At 42.1% G+C, this 21957-nt stretch overlaps 1 protein-coding gene across 2 annotated transcripts in view; it reads right to left on the bottom strand.

Annotated features, from left to right (window-relative positions):
• The window catches only part of DISC1 (DISC1 scaffold protein), a 370273-nt gene that overhangs the window by 64109 nt on the left and 284207 nt on the right, over nt 1–21957 (bottom strand). For both annotated transcript variants that reach the window (XM_025208657.1, XM_025208658.1), the window contains exon 11: nt 18572–18632. In XM_025208657.1, the coding sequence (XP_025064442.1) occupies nt 18572–18632 (61 nt within the window). The remainder of the gene's footprint in view (nt 1–18571; nt 18633–21957) is intronic.

Genomic DNA, 21957 nt, shown 5'->3' with positions numbered 1-21957 from the left:
TTCTTACCATTACCTCCATGGATATGTGCATATGGGAGCATAGTAGCTTGCCCCACTGCCATCTTTCCTATCTTCCTGTTAAGGGAGCATTTCCTTCTTTTCTTTTTTTTTATATTATTCTTTTTTCTATCTCACCTAGGCTGAGTATCAGTACATGTTCTTATCTTCTTGTTTCCTTGCTCTGCCATGTGGCATACCAGAGGTGGGAGGAAATCTGGTAAAATTTGCCTTTCCAAGCAGTAGTGGGGAGTACAAATCAGTCCTGCTATTTTCTGAAAGAGGAAAAGGTAGGAAGGAGCACTGGATTGGGGAAGACTAGCTACTTCGTAGCACAAGATATGATAATGGAGGCCCTCTTCTCCCAGCACTCAGTATCATTAACAATGAACATGACATCCAGAACAAGTGCCAGCTATTTATGGGTTCTGATCCTTCGCATTTTCAGAGCAATGGTTACAATCTCTGTTTTCCCCCCTGAGCCTTGGACAAACTTTCTATATCTAAGTACATCTGTGCAACAGCAAGTTTATTTTTTTCCCCATTCAGCTCACCACATTCATCTCAATAAAGTTGTCATCTTCTAAGTTCAGGTAGGGCTATTTATATTAGACTTCTAAATTACTATAATTGCCCTAGCTTGCAGGTCCTTACAGCAATCTTGCATTTGGGGAGTTAACATTCAAGTTTATGGAAAAACAGAATTCTACTTCTATTCATCTAGCTTTCTTTTCAACAACATATGAAAAAGAGACAAAAAATGAGAGCATGAAAAGGAGAAAATACAAATAAGAAAAAAATGAAGAGACAAGACAAAAGATAAGAAGAAATAGGAGGAGGAAACAAAAAAGTAATGAAAGAAGAAATAGAATAAAGCAGAAGAAAGGCAAGAAGGGAAAATAGGAAGCCCTCCCTCCAGATAAGCTAAACTGAGGTAGAAATCAAATTATATGTGGGAAAGGTGGAACAATTTTTAAAAAATCCTAAAATTATTTAAAATAAAGAAAAAGAAAGAAAGAGTAGCTTATACTTCATTCTGTTTTAAAGTGTATTCACAATCATTTTTAGAACACTTCATTTTCAAAGTCAGTCTAACAATTAGGTGATAACTCCAAAGTTTAGCCAACAAAAACAGTACACATTATTCAAGAATTGTGAAGCCTACTGATTCCCTTTAATACTATTCACAACCCCTTTTATTTTTGAGCAGTTGGGAAATTCTATTAACAGGAATGTTTCTAGAAATCAGGTGTTTCATGAGCATCAGGAGACCCTTGGAATTACTCATACAACGGATTAGAGGGAAAATTATGAAAGTCTGCAGGTAGCTACTCAACAGGAAAAAGAAAACAACTCTGAAAATATATACTAGATTGTCCGGATTACTTCCATCCTAAAGAAGTCTTTATAAAAACATGGTTTTTGTTTACAAGGATTATGTTTTCAGGTTAGGCATGAACATCAGGGAAAGATGAGTTCTTAAGAAACAAAAACCCTATTTTCATGACAGCGTCTCACACAAGATGAGGAATAAGGCAATAATAATAAAGAAAATATGTCATACAGAAAAAAATAGAATTGATTCTCTATTGAATTGCTTTCAGTCTTCTCAGTGTGGCTGCAGCAGTTGTTCAACACTTTTTAAATTCAATATTATAGGATGCAGCTGATCTGGGAATTGTTTTAGAGTTCGCCGACTGCAGGAAACTCTCTAAATAAAGTATGTAAATTAGGCCATTTAAAAAGTGAAAACAGTAAAATACTTTTGAGACTCAGTGACCTCAGATGCCAATAAAATATAGAAACTTTCATTCACATTGTAAGTTATTAACCATATCCACTAGCGTCTGTGGTGCCAATTGCTAACCAGCATGCTAGATTTTCCATATAAAAGATAGCCATGGGGTTCAGCCCTACAACCTGTAGTTACACAGGTTGTCTCACTGAAGTCAACAGCTCTGCCTCAGGGGGGTAGGGACTACTCAAGTGAGCAATAGGTGGCAGTACTGGACACATGAAGATTGTTTTCATTTAATGTTCCAGATTCTATGCTCCAAAACAGTATAATACAGATGTGGAAAGCAGAGAAAGCATAACATTTTCCTCTCTTGCAAACTGCACAGAACAGCTCTGTGCATGTACAAGCACATCCAGTTCTTTCAATTTTTTCCCTAAACTCTAAGACCAGCAATATGACAGCAGCAGCACTGGCATGCTAATGAGCCTGCTCAGTGCGCTATTTAAATGGAGAATTCTCAAACCCAGCACTGCTACATGAAACCTTTCTGAAAAGCTTTAGATTTTATGTAGGCTATGGGGGTATGGTGAATAAAATGACAGGATGTGGAGGTGTGACATTAATTTTAAGAGCATACTCAATGATTTTATCTTCTGAGTCATGTGGAATGCATTTTGGTGGGAGATATTCAGAATCAGTCTCCCAGAAGCAAATGAGCCTAAGACCACAAGGATTGTCTCAAGGGGATTATTCTACTGAAGATGAGATCTTCAGGTAAAACAAGTTGCACCAGTATTCTAATAAATCACAAACTTGGTTTTCAGATTACAGATTTCCTATCTCACAGTCCCACACATGTTCTTGTGATGTAACTGATGAGAAGGAGCCAGTCCAGTGGCACTGGATGCCAAACCATGCAGCTGTAAGGGAGGGAGGATCAAGGCCACTCCTACCAAGAAGCAAGAGGTGGTGGTTGCTGGTGACTCTCTTCTGCAGGCCATAGAGGCATCCACCTGTTGCCCTGATCTGTTGGTTTGAGATGTTTGCTGCCTACCAGGAGCCTGCATCCAAGATGTCACAGAAAGGTTGCTCAGACCCATCCAGCCCACTGACTACTATTCCATGATGCTCCCACATGGGCACTAATGATACTGCCAGGAGTGAGCTTGAGCAGCTCAAAAGTGACTACATGGTTCTGGGTACAAGGGTGAAGGGGATGGGGGCCCAGATGGTATTCTCAGTAATCCTTCCAGTCAAGGGTAAACGCACAGCAAGAGACAGATACATGGGTATTGCCAGCAGGGATTTTGTTTTTTTGACCATGGGATGGTATTCCAGGAAGATGTACTGTGGGGAAGAGGATGGGGTCCACCTGATGAAGATAGGGAAGAGTGCCTTTGCATACAGGCTTGCTAACCTAATGAGAAAGGCTTTAAATTAGGCTCACCAGGGGATGGAGACAAAAGCCTAAAGGTAAGTAAAGAGCCTGGACACCTAGATAAAAGCTTAGTAAGGGTAAGCAATAAAGGAAACTTTAGCAATGTTCTCAAGGTGGGGGGATAGGAGAGTCAGATACTTGAAAGAAGTCCAGCAAGTTCCTGGAGCGTATTGGGGATAACTTTTTGATTCAGCTGGTAGAAAGGCTGAATCAAATGAGGTGGGACAAAGCTCTTCTCAACTTACTACTCACAAACAAGGAGGAATTGGTTGAGAATTTGAAGGTGGAAGGTAACTTGGGTGACAGTGACCAAAAAATGACAGCATTCAAGATCCTAAGAGGAGGAAGGGAGAAGGGAGGGCACCAGAATAAGGGCACTGGACTTCAGAAAAGCAAACTTGAATAAGCTCAGGGACTTGGTGGGTAGGATCTCTTGGGAGGCAAGTCTAAGGGGAAAAGGAGTCCAGGAGAGCTGGCTGTACTATAAGGAGGTTCTCTTAAGGGTGCAGGAGCAACCTATCCTATACAGAAGAATGGAAAGTGCAACAGGAGACCAGGCTGGCTAGGCAGCAATCTCTTCAAGGAATGGAAACTCAAAAAGGAATCCTATAAAAAGTGGAAAGTTTATCATAATACTGGATAAGAGTATCTCACATGCATGGAGGGAGAAATTTAGGAAGGCCAAGGCACAATTTGAGACGCTGCTGGCAAGGGACATAAAAGGCAACAAAAAGGGTTTCTATAGGTATGTTAAAAGTAAAAGGAAGACCAGAGATTCCATAAGTCTCTTACAGAATGCAGAAAGCAATCTAGTCACAGACAATGCAGAGAAGGCTGAAATATGTAATGCCCTTTTATGGCAGTTTTCACAAAGAGAGCCAGCTACCAGATGACAAGTACAGTTGACAGCAGAGATAGGATAGGAGACAAACAGCCTAGAGTAATGCCAGACCTGATGGGGGAGAACTTAGAGAAGCTAGATACTTCCAAGTTGTCAGGGCTGAATGGAATGCACCCAAGGGTACTGAAAGAATTGGCTGAGGTAAATTTAAAAGTCATTGGTAATTCTCTTTGAAAACTCATGGAGATTGGATGAGGTCTCTGATGACTAGAAAAGGGCAAATATAGTGCCCATCTTTAAAGGGAAAGAAGATCCAGGGACTGAAAGATGATCAGCTCCAGAAATATAACAGAGCAGATCCTCAAGGAATCCATTGTGACACACCTAGAGGAGAACAAGGTGATCAGGAACAGTCAGCATGGATCCACCACGAGCAAGTTATGCTTGACCAGTCTGATTTTCTTCTATGATCAAGTGACAGGCTCTGTGGATGAGGAGCAAGAGCAGTGGATGTGGTACACTTTGATTTCAGACAGGCCTTTGCCATTGTCTCCCATTACATTCTTATTAACAAACTAAGGAAATACAGACTAGATGAAAGTACTGTAAGGTATGGTTAGATCATCATACTCAGTGAGTAGTTCTCAGTAGCTCAATGTCTAGTTGGGAGGAGGTAGAATAGAGAATGGTCTGCAATCCATGAGATGAGATTCAACAAGGACAAATGCAGTCCTGCACTTGGGATGGAATAACCGCATGTACAAATACAAACTAGAGAATGATTGGCCAGGCTGCAGTGCTGAAGAGAAGGACCTGAAAGTTACAGTGGACCATAAGTTGAATATAAGCCAACAGTGTGCTCTAGTTGCAAAAAAAGCCAACAGCATTCTGGATTGTATTAACAGGAGTGTCATTTTCAAATCAAAGGAAATGATTCTTCTGCTCTTTCAGCACAGGTGAGGCCTTACTTGGAGTACTGTCAAGTTTGGGGCTCCACACTTCAAAAAGGACATGGACAATTTGGAAAAAGTCCAGTGCAGGGCAAGAAAAATTATTAGGGGCCTGGGAGGCAAGACTGGTGAAGAAAGACTGAAAGAAGTAGGGTTATTTAGCCTGGAGAAGAGAAGACTGAGGGGGGAGGGGGGGATTTGATTACACACTTCAAATACCTGAATGATTATAGAGAGGACAGAGACAGGCTCCTCTCTTAAGGGTAGGACTAGGAGCAATGGCTTCAAGCTGTAGTAGAGGAAATTTAGGCTGGAGTTTAGGAGGAACTTCCTGATTATAATAGGGATTAGGCATTGGAAGAGCCTACCCAGAGAAGGAATGGAATCGCCATGCTTGGAAACTTTCAAAAGCAGGTTAGACAGACACTTGGCTGGGATGGTTTAGTCAGGGATGATCCTGCCCTGAGCAGAGGGCTGGACTAAATGACCTTGTGAGGTCCCTTCCAGCCCTACCATCCTATGATCCTATGAACTGTGTGCCTGCAGTTTCTGGACATCTGTATACATTCAGAGGCAAATGGCCTCCACCCTGTGTTTGACACTCAAACCACATAATATACTAGGAACTCAGTGAATGGAATTTTACAGCTCCTCCCTCTGCAGAGAGTTTTCTGAAGGCAGCCTGATCCAGGCAACTGAAAAACAGGAAGGCAAACAGGTTCTCTCTGATTTAGGCTTATGAATCTAAATTTTGGCAGCCAAGTTTAAAAATCTTGAATTCCCTTAATTATTTAAACAAGTGTGGCTATTTTTATTTGTTGAGGTTGGAGTGTGAAATGAAATGGATCTCTTCCTACCCAGTTTCACTTGCTTGTTGTCCTGCTTTAACTGAAAGCTGTCGCAAATATTCGTTTCCAACCGCAAATGGGGCATTCAAATCCTCAAAACTATTTCAATGAAATATTTTTTTGAAAACGTTTCCATTTGTACTTGGTTTTTATAAACTCCTTTGAAAATGCTCATGACACCTACAACTACTTGGTAGTGTCCCTTTCAATTTCAGCAAGCTTAGCACAGCTTTTCCCTCGTACTCATCATGTATGTTCCATAGAAGTGACTAAGTGCTGACAGGCTGAACAACTAGGCTCCTGCCAAATTCATTCTGAACTAGTCAAGTGACGGATGATTGAACATCTATCACAAATAATCACTTACAGATGTACAAGATCAGGTGAAATACATTCTGGGTTAAGATTCTGCTTCTTTAGTAAATATAAGGTCTTGTAAGTTGCCCTAAAAACATACATCCCCTTCATGCTTCAGTAAACAAGCAGCTCCACAAAAGAGTATACCTTGCATCAAAATAAGCCTCTACTACATTCCCTGTATTGTGTCCAAGAATTGACAAAAGCCACCATTAGAATAAAATAAAGAAACATGGCTGAACAGAAATAAATCAAGACAAATAGCCAAAGAGGATCAATTGAAGGAGAAAGTTTTGTATTCATTTACAAAGTTGCGGGGTGCTGCATTATTACCAGTCAATAGTGGCAGAGCACATTCATTGCAATATTGTAGCTTCTTAGAGGGCACATTTATTTATTTCTCCATTTGCAGAATAATAAAGAAAATAACTCAGAAAAACAGTGTAATTGTCACCAGTTAGCCTTTAAAAATGTTATTCCCCTAAAATAACTTTATAATTTCTATCTGTGAATTAGAAAGAGCAACTAAAAGCCTCTATTTTTGTGATGAATGGAAATCACAGAATAATCTTTTGAGGCCTGGAGTACAGTCCAATCAAATTAAATTCCCTCACCTCAAGAAATGTCATCTTTACATCAGCTGGTACAAAAAATTGCTTCCAGCCTGAGGCAACTGTGATAAGGGATTTAGGACCCATCACCATGTGGGCCATGAGATATAATGGAATGCATCACAGCATATAAAGTGTCTGCCGCTCACTACTTCATAGCTAATGTTCTCACAGCTGTTATATGACATGGGTCAGCTGGGCGAAAAGGATAAAATGAGTCACTAGAAATGTATAGTATTTGGTCCAACTTACATTTACCACTACTGAAGCAGATGTGTTCTTAAGAAAAACAAGATCAGTTCATTTTTAAACAATGGGTGAGAGCTTGTACTGTCTCTCTCCAAAATATAGTATAAAACATGAAGCCTTGGGGCAAAGAGGGCAAAGGTAGCTTTAAATTTTTGCACGATTTTGAATCTGAGCTGCTTCAGGGGTTGAAAACAATCCCCAGTGTAATTTCAGCAGGTTGAGAGTTATTGTAAGATACAGAAGGCCACCCAGGGTTCTCTACAATGCCTGTAGTGTCATGTCATGCACGACGAAGAAGCCCCCTATGGTGGGGAGCTTGTGAGGGGACTTGTTTTGAGCAGCCCGAAGGTTGCTTATGCCATGCTCTCAGCAAGAGGATTCTCCTGTAGCAGGCCATGGGGCTTTGTATTCAGCTACACAGGAACTATAAACCTTTCCCAATATGTGTAAGAGGAATTTGTGCATGAAAAATCCAAGAGGGGTTTTATTTAACTGAGTTTTGTAGGCTTATTGCTCTCACTAACCTAGGCCCTGAAACTACAGCTTGTTCCTCAGGGTCTCTGTGCCTGACCTTGAAAGGAGCTCCAAATAGGCACAGGAGTCTGCAGGACAACTTGTGGGATGGGGGCCTTGCATTACAGTAAAGAGTCTTGACCAGGGGTGGGCAAAATATGACCTGAGGGCTGGATGCAGCCCGCCAGGCCATTCTATGCGGCCTGCGGGGCCCCTAAAAAATTTATAAAATTAATATTTATCTGCTCCTGGATGCCTGTCATGCGGCCCTTGGCGGCTTGCCAAAACTCAGTAAGTGGCCCTCCATCCAAAATAATTGCCCACCCCTGGTCTTGACAGTCTTGAAAAATGCCTTTAAGGCATCGTTATTTAATTAGTGATGAAGCTGGCTCTGTTGGGGTTTCTGCTGACACTGTGTTTAATTTTTTCCACGGCATTCCTAGTTCTCACATTGTGAATGCAAGAGAAAAGATAACAGAGGATATTAAGAACTTTGGGATCTCTTGGCGTTCTATTTGCTTTCTGACTCTGGGTATCAAGAAATATTTCTAGGGCAAGACTTTGATGTTAACAATATAGTGCCACTTAAAAACTACTAATTTGATATGCCATACAGTGTCTTTGATATGTGCCAAAAGTTGTGGCTTCCAACTCACAGAATCATTAGAAGACTCTTCAGGATGATTCTGTTGTATTGGCTCAATCTGTGCCACGGTTGTAAATTTCTACAGGTTATCAGTAGCTGGCTGATAAGGTTTCTAAAAGCTGCCATTATGTATCACAAGAGCTGAGGCATTCCAAGTATTTTTCCCCATAGATACCACTGAAGGATTGCTGTAAATGTTTGAATCAAAGGAACAGGTATTTAGAGCTTTATAAGAATTCAATGGCATTTAAAATAGCAAGCTCTATTGCCTCTTCACCCCAAATCTAACAAACTGGTTTGCATCATTTAATGATGCTTAGCTTTCCTTAACATAAAGAGTCCTATCTTCTAATTTCTAAATAGTTTCCTTTAACCTTTAAATACAAACACATTGGTAGTGGCTCCATAGTTACGGCTGGTTTGAGAATGGTAGTTGGGCCCCTCTATATGTGCAGGTAATGGTACAATGGGATCTAACGTGTGATCCACAAAGTCGTGCCTCCTGCCATGCCACCTGTGCATGGCAGTAAGCACAATTGTGGGATTGTGCATTAGATCCCATTGCACTTTATTGCCAGTGCAGGGAAAGCCTGATTCCTGGCTCCCCCTTCACCAGCAAGAAGCAAGCTCTCACAGCTGGGAGTCCCTCAGCTGAGGGGCTCCCAGATGTAGGGCTACTCCATGCATCCCCCCCATGGCTGGGGGAGACTGCTGAAGCAAGCTCCCAGCTCTGGGGGTGTGTAAAATCCCCAGGGACGGGACACTGCAGCTGCAGCAAGCTCCCAGCCCCAGGGGTTTCACACCTGTCTTCCCTCCCCCGCCTCCCCCGGGGCTGGGAGATTGCCACAGCCTCACCCTTCTGCTGGGACCCAGAATCCACAACTGCTGGGGCTGAGAGTCCACAGCAGTTACAGGATTCACAGCTCCGGCTGGGCAAGGTGCACCTCTGCAGCTGGGAGCCCACAGCTGACAGAGCTATTTCAGACCTAGGGGAGACCCTGCTACATGTGCAAATTAAACCTCCATAGCAAAGAGATAAAGTTAGTACACATTTTCGAGGTCTAAATTTACACCTGTTCAGAGCTTTTTATAATGTGATATCTACTTTGCATGTGTAGCTGGTCTCAGGGTAATTGCTCAATTAACTAGATAATTACACAATTAACATGTAGAGTGGGCCTTAAAGTAGTATAATGGAATTCCTGTGTGTGTGTGATATAACCTAGTCTACAGTGGGCATGTCTACACGTGCAAGTAATGCCAAATAATCAGCTCTGGATTTTATTGTTCCAGAGTTTATTGTTCCTGGGCATGCTGTTTGAATGTGCTCCCTGGGAGCAACAAACTCCAGAGCAATACACTTCAGAGTTTATCACCATTTGAATGTGCGCCCCTCTACGGTATGTTGACCGGGAGGCAGAGCAGCCCTGGGCTGGCAGGCTGACCCTCTAGGCCTCCTGACAGCTGAGGCTGCTCCAACCTGGCTCACAGTGTTGCACAAGAATACATTCCAGAGCTGATTGCTCTGTAGGTAATTGCTCCTGGGCTCACATTCAAATGGTGTGACCAGGAGCAATAAGCTCCGGAGTTTGTTCATGTGCACTAGTTGCACATGTAGACATGCCCAATTAATGGTAAGGGCTACTTGCCTTTAGAACAGAGTAAGAGCATGCACATGGGCAGTTACTGGACAGTAACAAACATGCTTTAGGTTCACAAAGTTTGTTTACTTAGTAGCCATACTCCAATAAAGAGAATCAGTGAGTGAAATGGAGATGAGACAGGAGCTCTAATACTTGTTTTTCACGGCTTCAGTCCATGGGATATGCAATTCAGCAAACATAACTACTTGGAGGTAATTAAGGTTGTGTGTGGTAATAAACATTTTAGGTCTCTTAGCCACGTAAAGAGAGGGGATTCTTTCTGAATGCTTTAAAAAATGGCAAAATTTGCAAACCTGGATGTCTAGAGTTTTAGTCCCGTGCCTGAGAACCTGAATAAAGTGACATGATTTTCAAAATTAGTATTCATTGATTCCAAAGTGCTTTATGGATGCTCTGTACTTTTCAAATTCAGGCCACTTTTATTTAGCTGTCTAACTATTGATTTATGAGACTAAATTTAGGAATCCAGGTTTGCAAATGTTGGCCCAAATCTTAACAGTTCTACTACAGTGTGTATAACTTCTTTTCTATTTTGGATCCTGAGTCTCAGACAGCACCACCCCCTACCCCCCAGACATGTGACTTAGGCCTATTCATAGCTGTACTTTCTAGTTCTTCAAAGAGTTGGATCATTAAGGCTATGATTAGAGACAACTTGAATGATGTGGATACTGCAAGACTCTTATTTAAATTGTCCATAATAGATACTCCCTGAGGAATGGAAAGTAGTATGACCATGAAACCAATTTTCTCTAAGAGAACAAGAGTGCATGAAAGACAACCTCATATAAAGATGCTCAGCCAGCTTTCATTAACATGAGAGCTAAACTGCTTTGGAAAACTCTTTATATAATTTAAAAAAAATGAAAACACAGAAGTGATGAGTTAATTTAAATAAAATATATATTTTTCTTATAGTTGATATGTTAAATTGTATAGATATGTACAAATACATGTTACACGTTCCCATAACCTGGCTGTGACATATAGGTCATATTGACTCACTGATGTGTGTGCATCATATACCAAGTTAATTATGTAATTAGCAATCTATGTGTCAAAAACAACCATAAGTATTACCAATGGCCCCCTTCCTTCAGTTATAGCAGAGTGGCCAAGGACTGTATACTGTATGAAACCCAGAGATGGGTTGAAATACATTGATAAAGTTATGTGAATGAAGCCAGCAGGGCCACTGACTGTTTTTGTATCTTTTCAGAGGATATGTTTCTCAAAAGCTGTTAACTCAGCAGTTCTCAGAAATAATAAACATGATTTAAAAACAAAAGAAAAGATAATGCAAAGGGCTTTACACACCTAGTCAAGCTTAATAGGTGCTTACCATTTTATGAGATGAGATTGCCCCATAAAATGTATACATTTTTTTACTTAAAAATTTGTATGATACTGTTTTTCTGTATAGGTGGAGAAAAATGTGTTGACTTAACCATTCTGTCAAACTGCCTGGGAATGAGGAAAGGAAGGAATAATAAACTTTGTAGACAGGAGATAAAGTTATTACATATCCATAAGAGGATAAAATCATTAAAAATGATCAAAATATTTTTTCAACAGAAATGCTAAACAACATTTACTGCAAAGATTCCCTAGGGGGAAAAAAAAAAAAAGAAAAAAGGAAAAAGGGAAGGGGGAGTGGGGAAAGTCCAGACAGGTCTTTAAAATGTTTATTTTATTTCTTAATTTACAGTCTTAATGCTCTTCATTTTTTTTTTCATTAATAAAAATGTTTAAAAGAATAAATTTCCAACAGTTCTTCCACATAGCATGAAGGTTTCATGGAGTGCCCTCCAGGGGGCTACTTGTTTGGGACCACTGGAGTCTTGTCTGCTCTCAGAGTACACTTTGAAACCAGCCCAGGTTTGGCTTCTAGAGCAAGGGGGGAGGCCAAGCTCCTTCCCACTCTGAGATCCCAGCCTTGGAGGTCCTCACCCTTCCCGGTTTTCTGTCCCTGACTCAAGTTCCACTCCAGTTCCACTCCTGAGAGGGACGTTTTGTCCTCTTGGGGTGACTTAGTGCAACCCACAGTTCCAAGCAGCACAGCAGCCAGTCTCTTCAGTAAAGGCATGTATTGGGATAAAGCCCAGCCAGCCAGAGGTTCTCTGTCCCCTCCAAAAAGGTTAAACAGTCCTTCTGTCCCCAAACTAGACTGCACAACCCTGAGCACCCTCCAAAGATATTTAGTTGTTCCTGCCTAGTCTTCTCCAGCTTCCCAGATTAAAGACTCTTTTGGCCCTAGACTTGCCAGCCTGCTTTTTTCAGTCTGCTCTCTCTTTTGGACAACACCCAGGAGGAAAGATTAACATGACATCTCACCTCTGCTGATAGGTCAAAGCCATTCAAGACTGCTGATGCTAAAGGTCCATTTGTCTCGCCTGTAGCCAGCCTTGGCACTTAACCCCTCCTCTGTGCACAGGCTAAGGAGGTAAAATGAATCATACACTATCACATGCATGACTTGTGATTGTGTACTGTATATAGAAGGGATTGCATAATAACTCAAAAATAAAGTGTCACTCTTTTATAGTGTGTGTGTTTGTGGGAGTATAAGTGGGGGTTGTGAGAGGGTGTGGCTGTGTAGGGGGGCATAGGGTATGTTGGGGTGTAGGCTTCCCCCATAGCATGCAGCAGCAGCAGGCGGGGAGGTCAGGGTGCTCATGCCCAGAGCAGATGCAGCTCCAGCCAGCGCTGTGCGGGAGGAAGGAGTGGAGCCTGCTCCATCACTGGGGCTCCGTGCTACACGAGTGCAGCTCCACCACTCACAGCAAGGGAAGCCCTGCACTGGAGCCTTCTGCTTCCCCCGCTCCCTTCTGTGCAGGTCCCTGCACTCTGCCAGGAGTAGAGGGAGCCCTGCCCCCTGCTACCCCATGGAGTCCAGCATGGGGCTTCCTCACTGCGAGTGGGGAGCTGCAGGCGTGCAATGTGGAGCCTCTGTGATAGAGGCAGCCAGTGCTGCGCTGGGGGCAAGGAGCATCCCCTGTGCAGTCTGCTCAGCTGTTTCTATTGCAGGGGTTCCCCACTCACAGTGGCGAAGCCCTGTCCTGGACTCTGCAGGGAAGCAGGGGGCAGGGCTTCCTCCACTCCCAGCAGAGTGCAGGGACCTGCACAGCAGGGAGTGGAGGAAGCAGCAGGTTCCAGTGCAGGGCTTCTCCAGGCTTCCCCTACTGCAAATGCTGGAGCTGCATCTAGTCCAACTCCCTGCTCAAAGCAAAACCAGTGCCAACTAGATTCCAGCCAAAGCTTTGCCTACCCAGGTCTTAAAAACCTCCAAGGATGGAGATTCCACAACTGCTCTGGGTAACCTGTTCCAGTGCTTTACTACCCTCCTAATAAGACAGTTTCTCATAATATCCAACCTAAACTTCCCTTGCTGTAACTTAAGACCATTGCTCTTTGTTCTGTTATCTGCCACCACTGAGAACAGTCTAGCTCCATCCTCTTTGGAACCACACTTCAAGTAGTCAAAGGTTGCTATGAAATCCCCTCTCAGTCTTCTCTTCTGCAGATTAAATGAGCCCAGTTCCCTCAGCCTCTCTTCAGAAGTCATGTGCCCCAGCCCCCTAACGATTTTCTTGCCCTCCGCTGGACTCTCTCCAACTTGTCCACATTCTTTCTGTAGTGGAGGGGCCAAAACTGGACACAGTACTCCAGATGTGGCCTCACCAGTGCCAACTACAGGGGGAAAATTAGTTCCCTTGACCTGGTAGCAATGCTCCTAATAATGCAGTCCATTATGCTGGTAGCCTTCTTGGGAACAAGGGCACACTGTTGACTCATAACCATCTTATTGTCCACTGTAACCCCCAGGTCCTTTTCTGCAGAGCTCTTGTTTAGCCAGATAGTCCCCAGGCTGCAGCAGTGCATAGGATTCTTCCATCCTAAGTGCCTGTCCTTGTTCAGTCTCATGAGATTTCTTTTATCCCAATCCTCCAATTTGTCTAGGTCATTCTAAATCCTAACCCTACCCTCCAGCATATCTGCTACTCCCCTCAGCTTGGTATAATCTGCAAACTAGCTAAGGGTGCACTCCACCCCAACTTCCAGATTGTTAATGAAGATATTGAACAAAACCAGGCCCAAGACTGACCCCTGGGGCAGTCCACTTGAGACTGGCTGCCAACTAGACACTGAGCCATTGATCACTACCCATTGAGTCCGATAATCCAGCCACCTTTCATCCAAACCCTACTTCCTTAGCTTGCTTGCAAGAATGTTGTGGGACACGATATCAAAAGCCTTGCTAAAGTCAAGGTATATCACATCCACTGCTTTTCCTAGATCCACAGAGCTGGCCATCTCATCACAGAAGGCAATCAGGCTGGTCAGGCATGACTTGCCCTTGGTGAATCTATGCTGGCTGTTCCTGATCACCTTCTTCTCCTCCAAGTGCTTAGAAATGAATTGCTTGAGGACCTGCTCCATGATTTTTCTGGGGACTGAGGTGAAGCTGACTGGTCTATAGTTCCCTAGAGCCTTCCCTTCCTTAAAGATGGGCACTATATTTGCCCTTTTCCAATCATCTGGGACCGCCCCCAATCACTATGAATTTTCAAAGATAATGTCCAGTGGCTGTGCTACCAGTAATTCCCACCGCACCCTGGGCTGCATTCCATCCGGCCCCATGGACTTGCAGACATCTAACTTTTCTAAATAGTCCTTAACCTATTCTTTCACCATGAAGGGCTGCTCACCTCCTCCCTAAACTGTGCTGCCCGGTGCAGTAGTCTGGGAGCTGACCTTGCCTGTGAAGACCGAAGTATAAAAGGCATCGAGTACTTCAGCCTTTTCTACATCATCTGTCACTAGCTTGCCTCCCCCATTCAGTACGGGATCCACACTTTCCCTGACCCTCCTCTTGCTGCTAACAGACTTGTAGAATCCTTTCATGTCCCTTGCTATCTGCAACTCCAATTGCACTTTGGCCTTCCTGATTTCACCCCTACATGCCCAAGCAATATATAATACAGTAAAAGCTGTGTTGACCAGCACTTTATTAGCCGGAAAACGCTATTAACCGGCATCCGTGCAACGCGGCAAAAGCGAAACCGAAAGTACCACTTCTGGGGAACTTCCCATTTTGCTGCCATGAGCTGAGTTTTTCTTTGCCACTTTTTCAGCCCACAGCCCAGGGCAAAGCAACCTGCACAGGAAAAAGCAGCCTGTGTAGGGCCCCCCCTCCCTGTCCCCTGGCACGCCGACGCCAGGGAGTGCACATCTGATTAACCGGAATATTTGATTAACCGGCATCTGCCATTCCTGGGGGATGCCGGATAACAGAGCTTTTACTGTAATAATAATAATAATAATAATAATAATAATATAGGTTTATTCTGTGTGTCTAGAGCACTCCAGTTGGTTGTCTTGGCAGCCAATCACAATGCTTACTGAAACAACCAGAGTGCTCTGGACAGACAGAATAAGCAGCCGGTGGCCAGGCTCCTGGCAGGCCCTGAGCTGTTGGGGGCACCAGTGCTTCCCTCCATGGTGGTGGCACCCCCAGGACCACCTGGGCAGGGTGCCATTGGGTGTGTGGGTGCTCCCCGGGGGGTGCCACCACCGCAGAGGGAAGAACCAGGGTCCCCCACAGCTCAGGGACTGCGCAACCCACTGGCAGCTCATTCCCTGGCTGTGGGAGATGCAGGTAGGCTCTGGGAGAAAATTAAAAAAAAAAAGATCAGGCCCCTCGCTGTTCTTCCCCACCTCCCCCCAGGTGAAGCCTTCCCTTGGAAGCTACCACTGGGTCGTGCAGCCCCTGAGCTGCAGGGGGGCGGTGCTGGGGTGGTGCTTCCCTCCATGATGGCGGTGCCCCCCACGGCCACCCAGGCAGGGTGCTATCTGTGCAGGTGCAGCCCAAGCTCTCAGGCAGCACCCACTGGATCCAATGGTGCATGGGGCACTGGAAACCTGGGCGTGTTTGGGGAAGCTCAGGCTTGGCGGGCTTTCAGAGCCCCGTACACCATCCCCACTACCTTCCCGCCAGCTGAGACTGCCTGGGAATGGGGTGGCTGCCTCAAGAAGGTGACAGAAGGGCAGCTGAGTGTGCTGGCAGCTGGAGAAGGTGGTGGGGATGGTGCATGGGGCACTGGAAGCCCATTAAGCCCGACCTTCCCTTAGCATGCCTGGCCTTCCAGCACCCCGTGTCACATGTACAAGGGCCCTCTTATTCTATGACTATGAACAAGTCACAAGGTCAGACTTTTGACAAAATATGTATTTATATTCCTAAGCCTGCGTTTACACATAGACAGCTTAATGCAGCCTTTTCAACTGTATGAAGTTTTGATTCCATTAAAGTATTTGGTCAAAGGATAACTAAAAATCCTGTATTTCAAGAAATACTTTTTCAAATGTTTTGTGGGTTTCAGCTAGTACTCTTATACTCCCCCCTAGTCCTCTGTCCCAGCTTCCACTTCTTGTAAGCTTCCTTTTTGTGCTTGAGCTCACCAAAGAGTGAGATATTAATTTTCTATATTTTTTAGGGGCCCTGTGGGACAGACAGAATGACTTTGTGGACCGGATCTGGCCCGAAGGCCATATTTTGCCCGCCCCTGCACTATGAGTACTAGTCTCCCTAGCCCCTCCCTCCTTCCCCTGCCCAACCTGCCCTGCTGCCTTCTGATTCCTACTAGTGCACCATGCGGCTTCCCTTCCCTGCTAAACTATGCCCATCCCAAGCCAAAGGATAATTGGTAAGCTAACTGGTTATCACTGCACTTATTGGTTAAACAATTAATCCTTTAACCTTTTGCATCCCTAGTGGAAAGGTCAAAGGTACAATATTAACATATTAATACGACCACAGTAATGTAGAACTTCACCTACAAGTATTTAAGTTCTCTGTAAAACCTGAAAAGATCGGCAATCCTGAAAAATAATTAACTACAGTGGAGTTTCAAAAGATATATTAATTTAAATATGGCACTAAACAATGCTATCTCTAAGTAAAGTTTCAACATGTTGAAATACAACCTACTATATTGCTTAAATCTGGGAGAATTTGAAATGTTCTGCCATTGCTGATCAGTGTTGGCTTCCAAAATAAATTACAGAGCCATAGGACAGCTTAGCTTTCAATCCTTTGACATTGCATATAAATAGGATGATCATTACATGATAGTATCTCTAAATCCAGCACACTCTCAGTCATACGGGTGGGAGGGTAGGTGGGAGCCACACACAATTTTACAGATTACTAACAGTGGATAATATATATAAACACTATTTTTTTCTAGGATTAAAATATTAATTTAAAATAGAAAGTTGCAGATTTTAATTTGGGTCACCTTATCATGCTTTGTTTGAAAAGACCATTGCAAAGCTAGGAGAAGGCTGTCCATTTTCTTAATGCTCCCTATGAAAAACACTCAAATGATATTGCTATATAGAATTTCCTTGTGTTTAAGTGTCCTTGTATTTAAGAGAACATGACCTCAGTTATGGGGGGAAGGGATGGTTGGCTGTTTCAATATAAAGCCACAAAACCAAGTATATGGGCTGCTACACCATATATTTTTCAGAATGTGTAATCCCGATGAAAAATTAAGAAGCAAAGTTTTTCACTATGATTTTGACTTATCTAATAGCTATGACAGTAAATATAAGATGTTAATTAAAAAAGCAATTTTAAACAAGCCTAAAACATCTGAAATCCTCCCTCTAATTGCAGTAAACACTAGAGAGAGAAGGCCCATTGTCAATACCTGTTTAGCAGTACAAAAGGAGATGCTTTTTACACAAGCCAGGAGTCCAGACTCTAGGTTTTAAAAACCTTCAACAAAATGTAAAACACAGTCTATTTGAACACGATTCCATTACAAAGCAACACAGCACCAAGTGATAAGCCTTGGAGAGGCAATCCAACAGGTACGAGAGCTGGTCACATGGCAAGAGGATTAACTATTAATTTTTGCAGTTGTCCATAAAAATATGTTTTCTGAGAAGGAATTAAATACTTAACAGTTATAGGGTTGTCTTGATTTCTATTTGTTCCTGGGACAGAAAGCAAAGGAATAGCTCATTATATTTTTCAGAACTACTCAAATTTAAGTGGGTCTTTAATTACTTGGAGAGTGTTTAAAAATTCAGGGGAACAGTTTCTATACCAGAGCTAAGTTGTGCTTTGTACAGGTATGGTTGGGAAGTACCTGCTATTTTAAGCTCACTATTCTTGCTATCCTTGCTCCCCACAACGCAGAGCTGCTGAAGTCGGGACTGGTCTCCAACATAAATTAAAGAAGCCTTAAGGTCATTCTAGAAGCCTTGTGAAGCAGATGCAGTGCTCTTCTGGCCATATCCCCTTTTCTTTTGCCACATCTTATGTGCGAGAGACTGGGACTTGTCAGGGAATTCTCCAGTGGCATACAAGGATTCCTCTGCTGCCTAGAGCTACTCAGTATGAGCACTCTGTACTGGTAGACTGGTGGCAAGACAGCTGTACCACAGCCACGAATCTGACCCAGAATGCAAACACTTACAGGACTTCTAAGACTACAGATTTGTTTTAAAATAACATTTTGGTGCATATTTAGGGGTTGCAGAATGAAAGAATAAAAAAACAAAACCCTTTGCTTTAGAAGACTCCTTTCTGAGGTCTGGACTTCCCCTATTCCTTGAACAAGTTCCAAAACATGCCCTAAAGCAACATTTACATTTCTGCAGAAACTTTTAAGAATCTTAAAGGCTTCCACCATGCTATCATTACCTGTGAAGTTTGTCCTCCAGCATGTCCATGTATTTCACAGCATTTTCTTTCACATTTGCCTCTGCAAGATAAAAATGAAAGGTAGTCTGTTCTGTAAACTGATTAATTTAGGTTGTCTAGGCTTCCTACTATTAACGAGGGAATTGAGATGGAAAGATACAGGACACGGATACATTTAATCAGTGGAAAATAACCCTTGATTTTTAACTTTTTATAGCCCATCTCTCAAATGCACTGTTGTACACAAAGCAGTGTGAAAGACAAAGCTATTCATCTGCTGCTTAATAAAATTAGGATTTGAATGCATTTTTTGTATCTGTTTTGAAGTCTAAACCATGTTTAGTGGAATATATGTGATAAAGTCAATAAGTCCTACCTGTAGCTGAGCTAAGTAGAAAGTGGGGAGAGAAGCAGCAGGGACACTGATGAACACATCTCCCCAGACACACACACACACACACACACACACACACTCCCCCCACCCCACCAAGCTAGCTTTCCATTGTCCTCCAAAGAAATGAAGCATATGAGCCCAGCTAATGTGCCAGCCCATGCCAAAGAGCTCTTTAAAGCTTCATGAAACACACACTTCTGAATCAGGCCCAGGACATCAAACAACTTTTAAAGGAATTTTGGTGATTGTTCTCAATCCACGTGATGTTCTTAAATGCCATTGTTTTAACCTTGGGATCTGGTTGTGAGTTTTTATTGACTAGACAGCTGAATACCATTTGCTCCACAGGACAGAAGAAATATTTCTAACCTTTCTTTCAATAAATGCCACCCAAATAAGAGAAATATGAGGCTAAAATGCCCCTTTATAAAAATCCATATACCCCATTGGGATTCAGTACAAAGGGAATGTAAATCATGTTTGAGAAAACAGATGCAACCAAAGTATATATATTTTCAAAGTGTATATATATTTATACAATAGCATAAATAGTTCTTCAGTTCTCACTCCTATAACCATTACTTTCTCCAGGTTAGGGGGGAATATTTAACTTTTTACAAATACACACTATTCTTCTAAAACTCCTAAAGGAAACAATATCAACACTTCATAAAATTCTTCTCCAAGGCCCTAAAGGGTTGCATCCTCTTTTGCTCCTTCACTCTGTGCTTAGTGTACACACTAACAATTCCTTGAACCCATCAATTCCTCCTACCCCCTACCACACACACACACACCCTTTCCCCCCCCTCTATAAGTAGTGTTTTCTTCCTGTCTGGGAGAGAAGTCAGTGATAGTACCATCATTTTAACCTGGACAGAGCGGAGATGGAAGATACTGTTAGACCAGAAATTGTTAATGGAAACCAACAATGATTTTTACATCTGAACACAATCAGTGATATGTGTAAAGCTGATGTTTTACTTTTTGATTTTCCAATTTCCCCCCAAATCAACAGGGCTCTGCCCAGATTTCCTGAAATCTTGGAGTAGATTTGATGGCAAATGAAAAAATGATCACATTACAGCCAAACAAGGAAACACCAATGAACCAAGTGTAGAACTGATTGCAGGGAACAACTTAGTCAGCCAATCAGATACAATTGTTTCTAAAGATAACACTCATAGAAAGCACAGTGTTGCTGTCCATGGCACCTTCCACTGCTATTCCCTGTCAAGTACTGATCAACAATACATGTTATGAGCCAGAGGGATTAAGGAAGGCTATACACAGATATTTGCATTCATTTACATTTACAGTTCTGCTCTGTACGAGAAGAACTAATGAATGTTACACAACAAGGTTATATAAGGATTACAATGATGTTGGAAACCAATCCATGGTTCTTCTACCTTAGATCAAAGACAGTTTTACAAAGAGACTGCTATGAGAGGGAACTACAAAGCTTGAAAAAAAATCTGATTTTATTAACATCTTTTTCTCTCTCTCTCTCTCTTCTGGGATAGACCCAGAAATGCCTAACTGTGAAATCCAAGAGGACTTGCAGAACTGTAAACGTTTCTTTAATTACACACTATAGTTTTATGTAAAGCTAAAATTTCAGATTATTCTTATCTCTCAATTGCAAATATTTTGATTTGGAATTTGATTTGTGCTTGGATAATGGACAGCTTTGTAAGGCTGCCAAACTTTCCATCCACATGCCATTGCCATAATATCCTTGAATATGAGACGTTAAAACTCCGGGGCTTATTCTTTCTAATATACATGTCAATAGATATATTAATTTCTGGAGAGGGATGAGAAAGGGTGGAGAATCTGTTTCACACTTACTTTGTTTCTAACCAATATAGGGACTTCTTATATTACATGAAAGATAAACCCTATTTCCAATTTCTCCTGCTGCGCTTGTCACATTTTAATTGGGTCTGATCTGATACAGTAATTCTCACTTTCACAGTTCAGTCCTGCCCCTACATGCAGTTTTACAATGCCCTTGAAGCACAGAGTTTAATAAATCAGTATTATTCAATGACGAAAACTAAGGTACAAGGGAAAGTCACTAGTCAAAAGTAGGTCAGTTAAAAGCTAGCACTCATTTGGAAATGTTCTCACATCACTAAACCGTATACTTCACTATCAAGATTGTTAACTAAATTAAAAGAAAGGAAAACTTTCTGTGACTCCCTTCCACTAAGAGCAGAATAATGTTGCCTCATTCTTTGTGTGTGTAATTGAAAGAATTATAACCCAGAGACATTTTTTAATTGCTTAAATATTCTGTGTGTGTTACTTTCCTAATAATGAATTTCAAAGATGCATTTTGACAATTAGACAAATATTTCAGCCCCATAGACCATTCATTTGAAATGGGGACAAGCAGCAGATTTGTAGATTTCATTTTAATTTGCCACCTTGTAGCGCAAGATCACTCAAACCAAAACCCATAAAGGAAACTCTTAAATCTAGCTAAGAAAGTACTAGCTAATGGCAGAGAAAATAATTTATGGGATTCTGTACTACATAAACATGTCAATGAGTTTATTTTTAAAATATAGCAAACAGGGTCTTTTTTTTTTTATCAGTGCTCAAGGGATCTAGATGCTTAACTTTTATTGGCCTTTAAAGGGACATACCCATAAAATAGCATAAATACAAATGGAAGAGCAGGCCTTGGTATATTTGTAGAGATCAAAAATAGTTTTTTCCCATGGAATCTTAATTTAATGAAAAACCACTCAGTGTTTCTTTTTTGTTACTTTTTTGGCATATTTTCTTTTTCCTGCTGGGTACAATTTAGTCTTACAAATAAAATCAGATGGAGCTGATCCTGAGTTGCATACTTGGGTTTCTAGGGTGTTCTCTTCAGTTTCAACAAAGGTTAATCTTTCTTTTTCAACTGAATCAATAGTTCTTTGTTCAATAGTGCTTATCCCTGCAAAAACATCCTTCTACCAATAACCTTCTCTTA

The sequence above is a fragment of the Alligator sinensis genome, unplaced genomic scaffold (assembly GCF_000455745.1).
Source record: "Alligator sinensis unplaced genomic scaffold, ASM45574v1 scaffold93_1, whole genome shotgun sequence".
In the NCBI taxonomy this organism is placed as follows: domain Eukaryota; kingdom Metazoa; phylum Chordata; order Crocodylia; family Alligatoridae; genus Alligator; species Alligator sinensis.
This window is presented reverse-complemented; position numbering and strand designations above follow the sequence as displayed.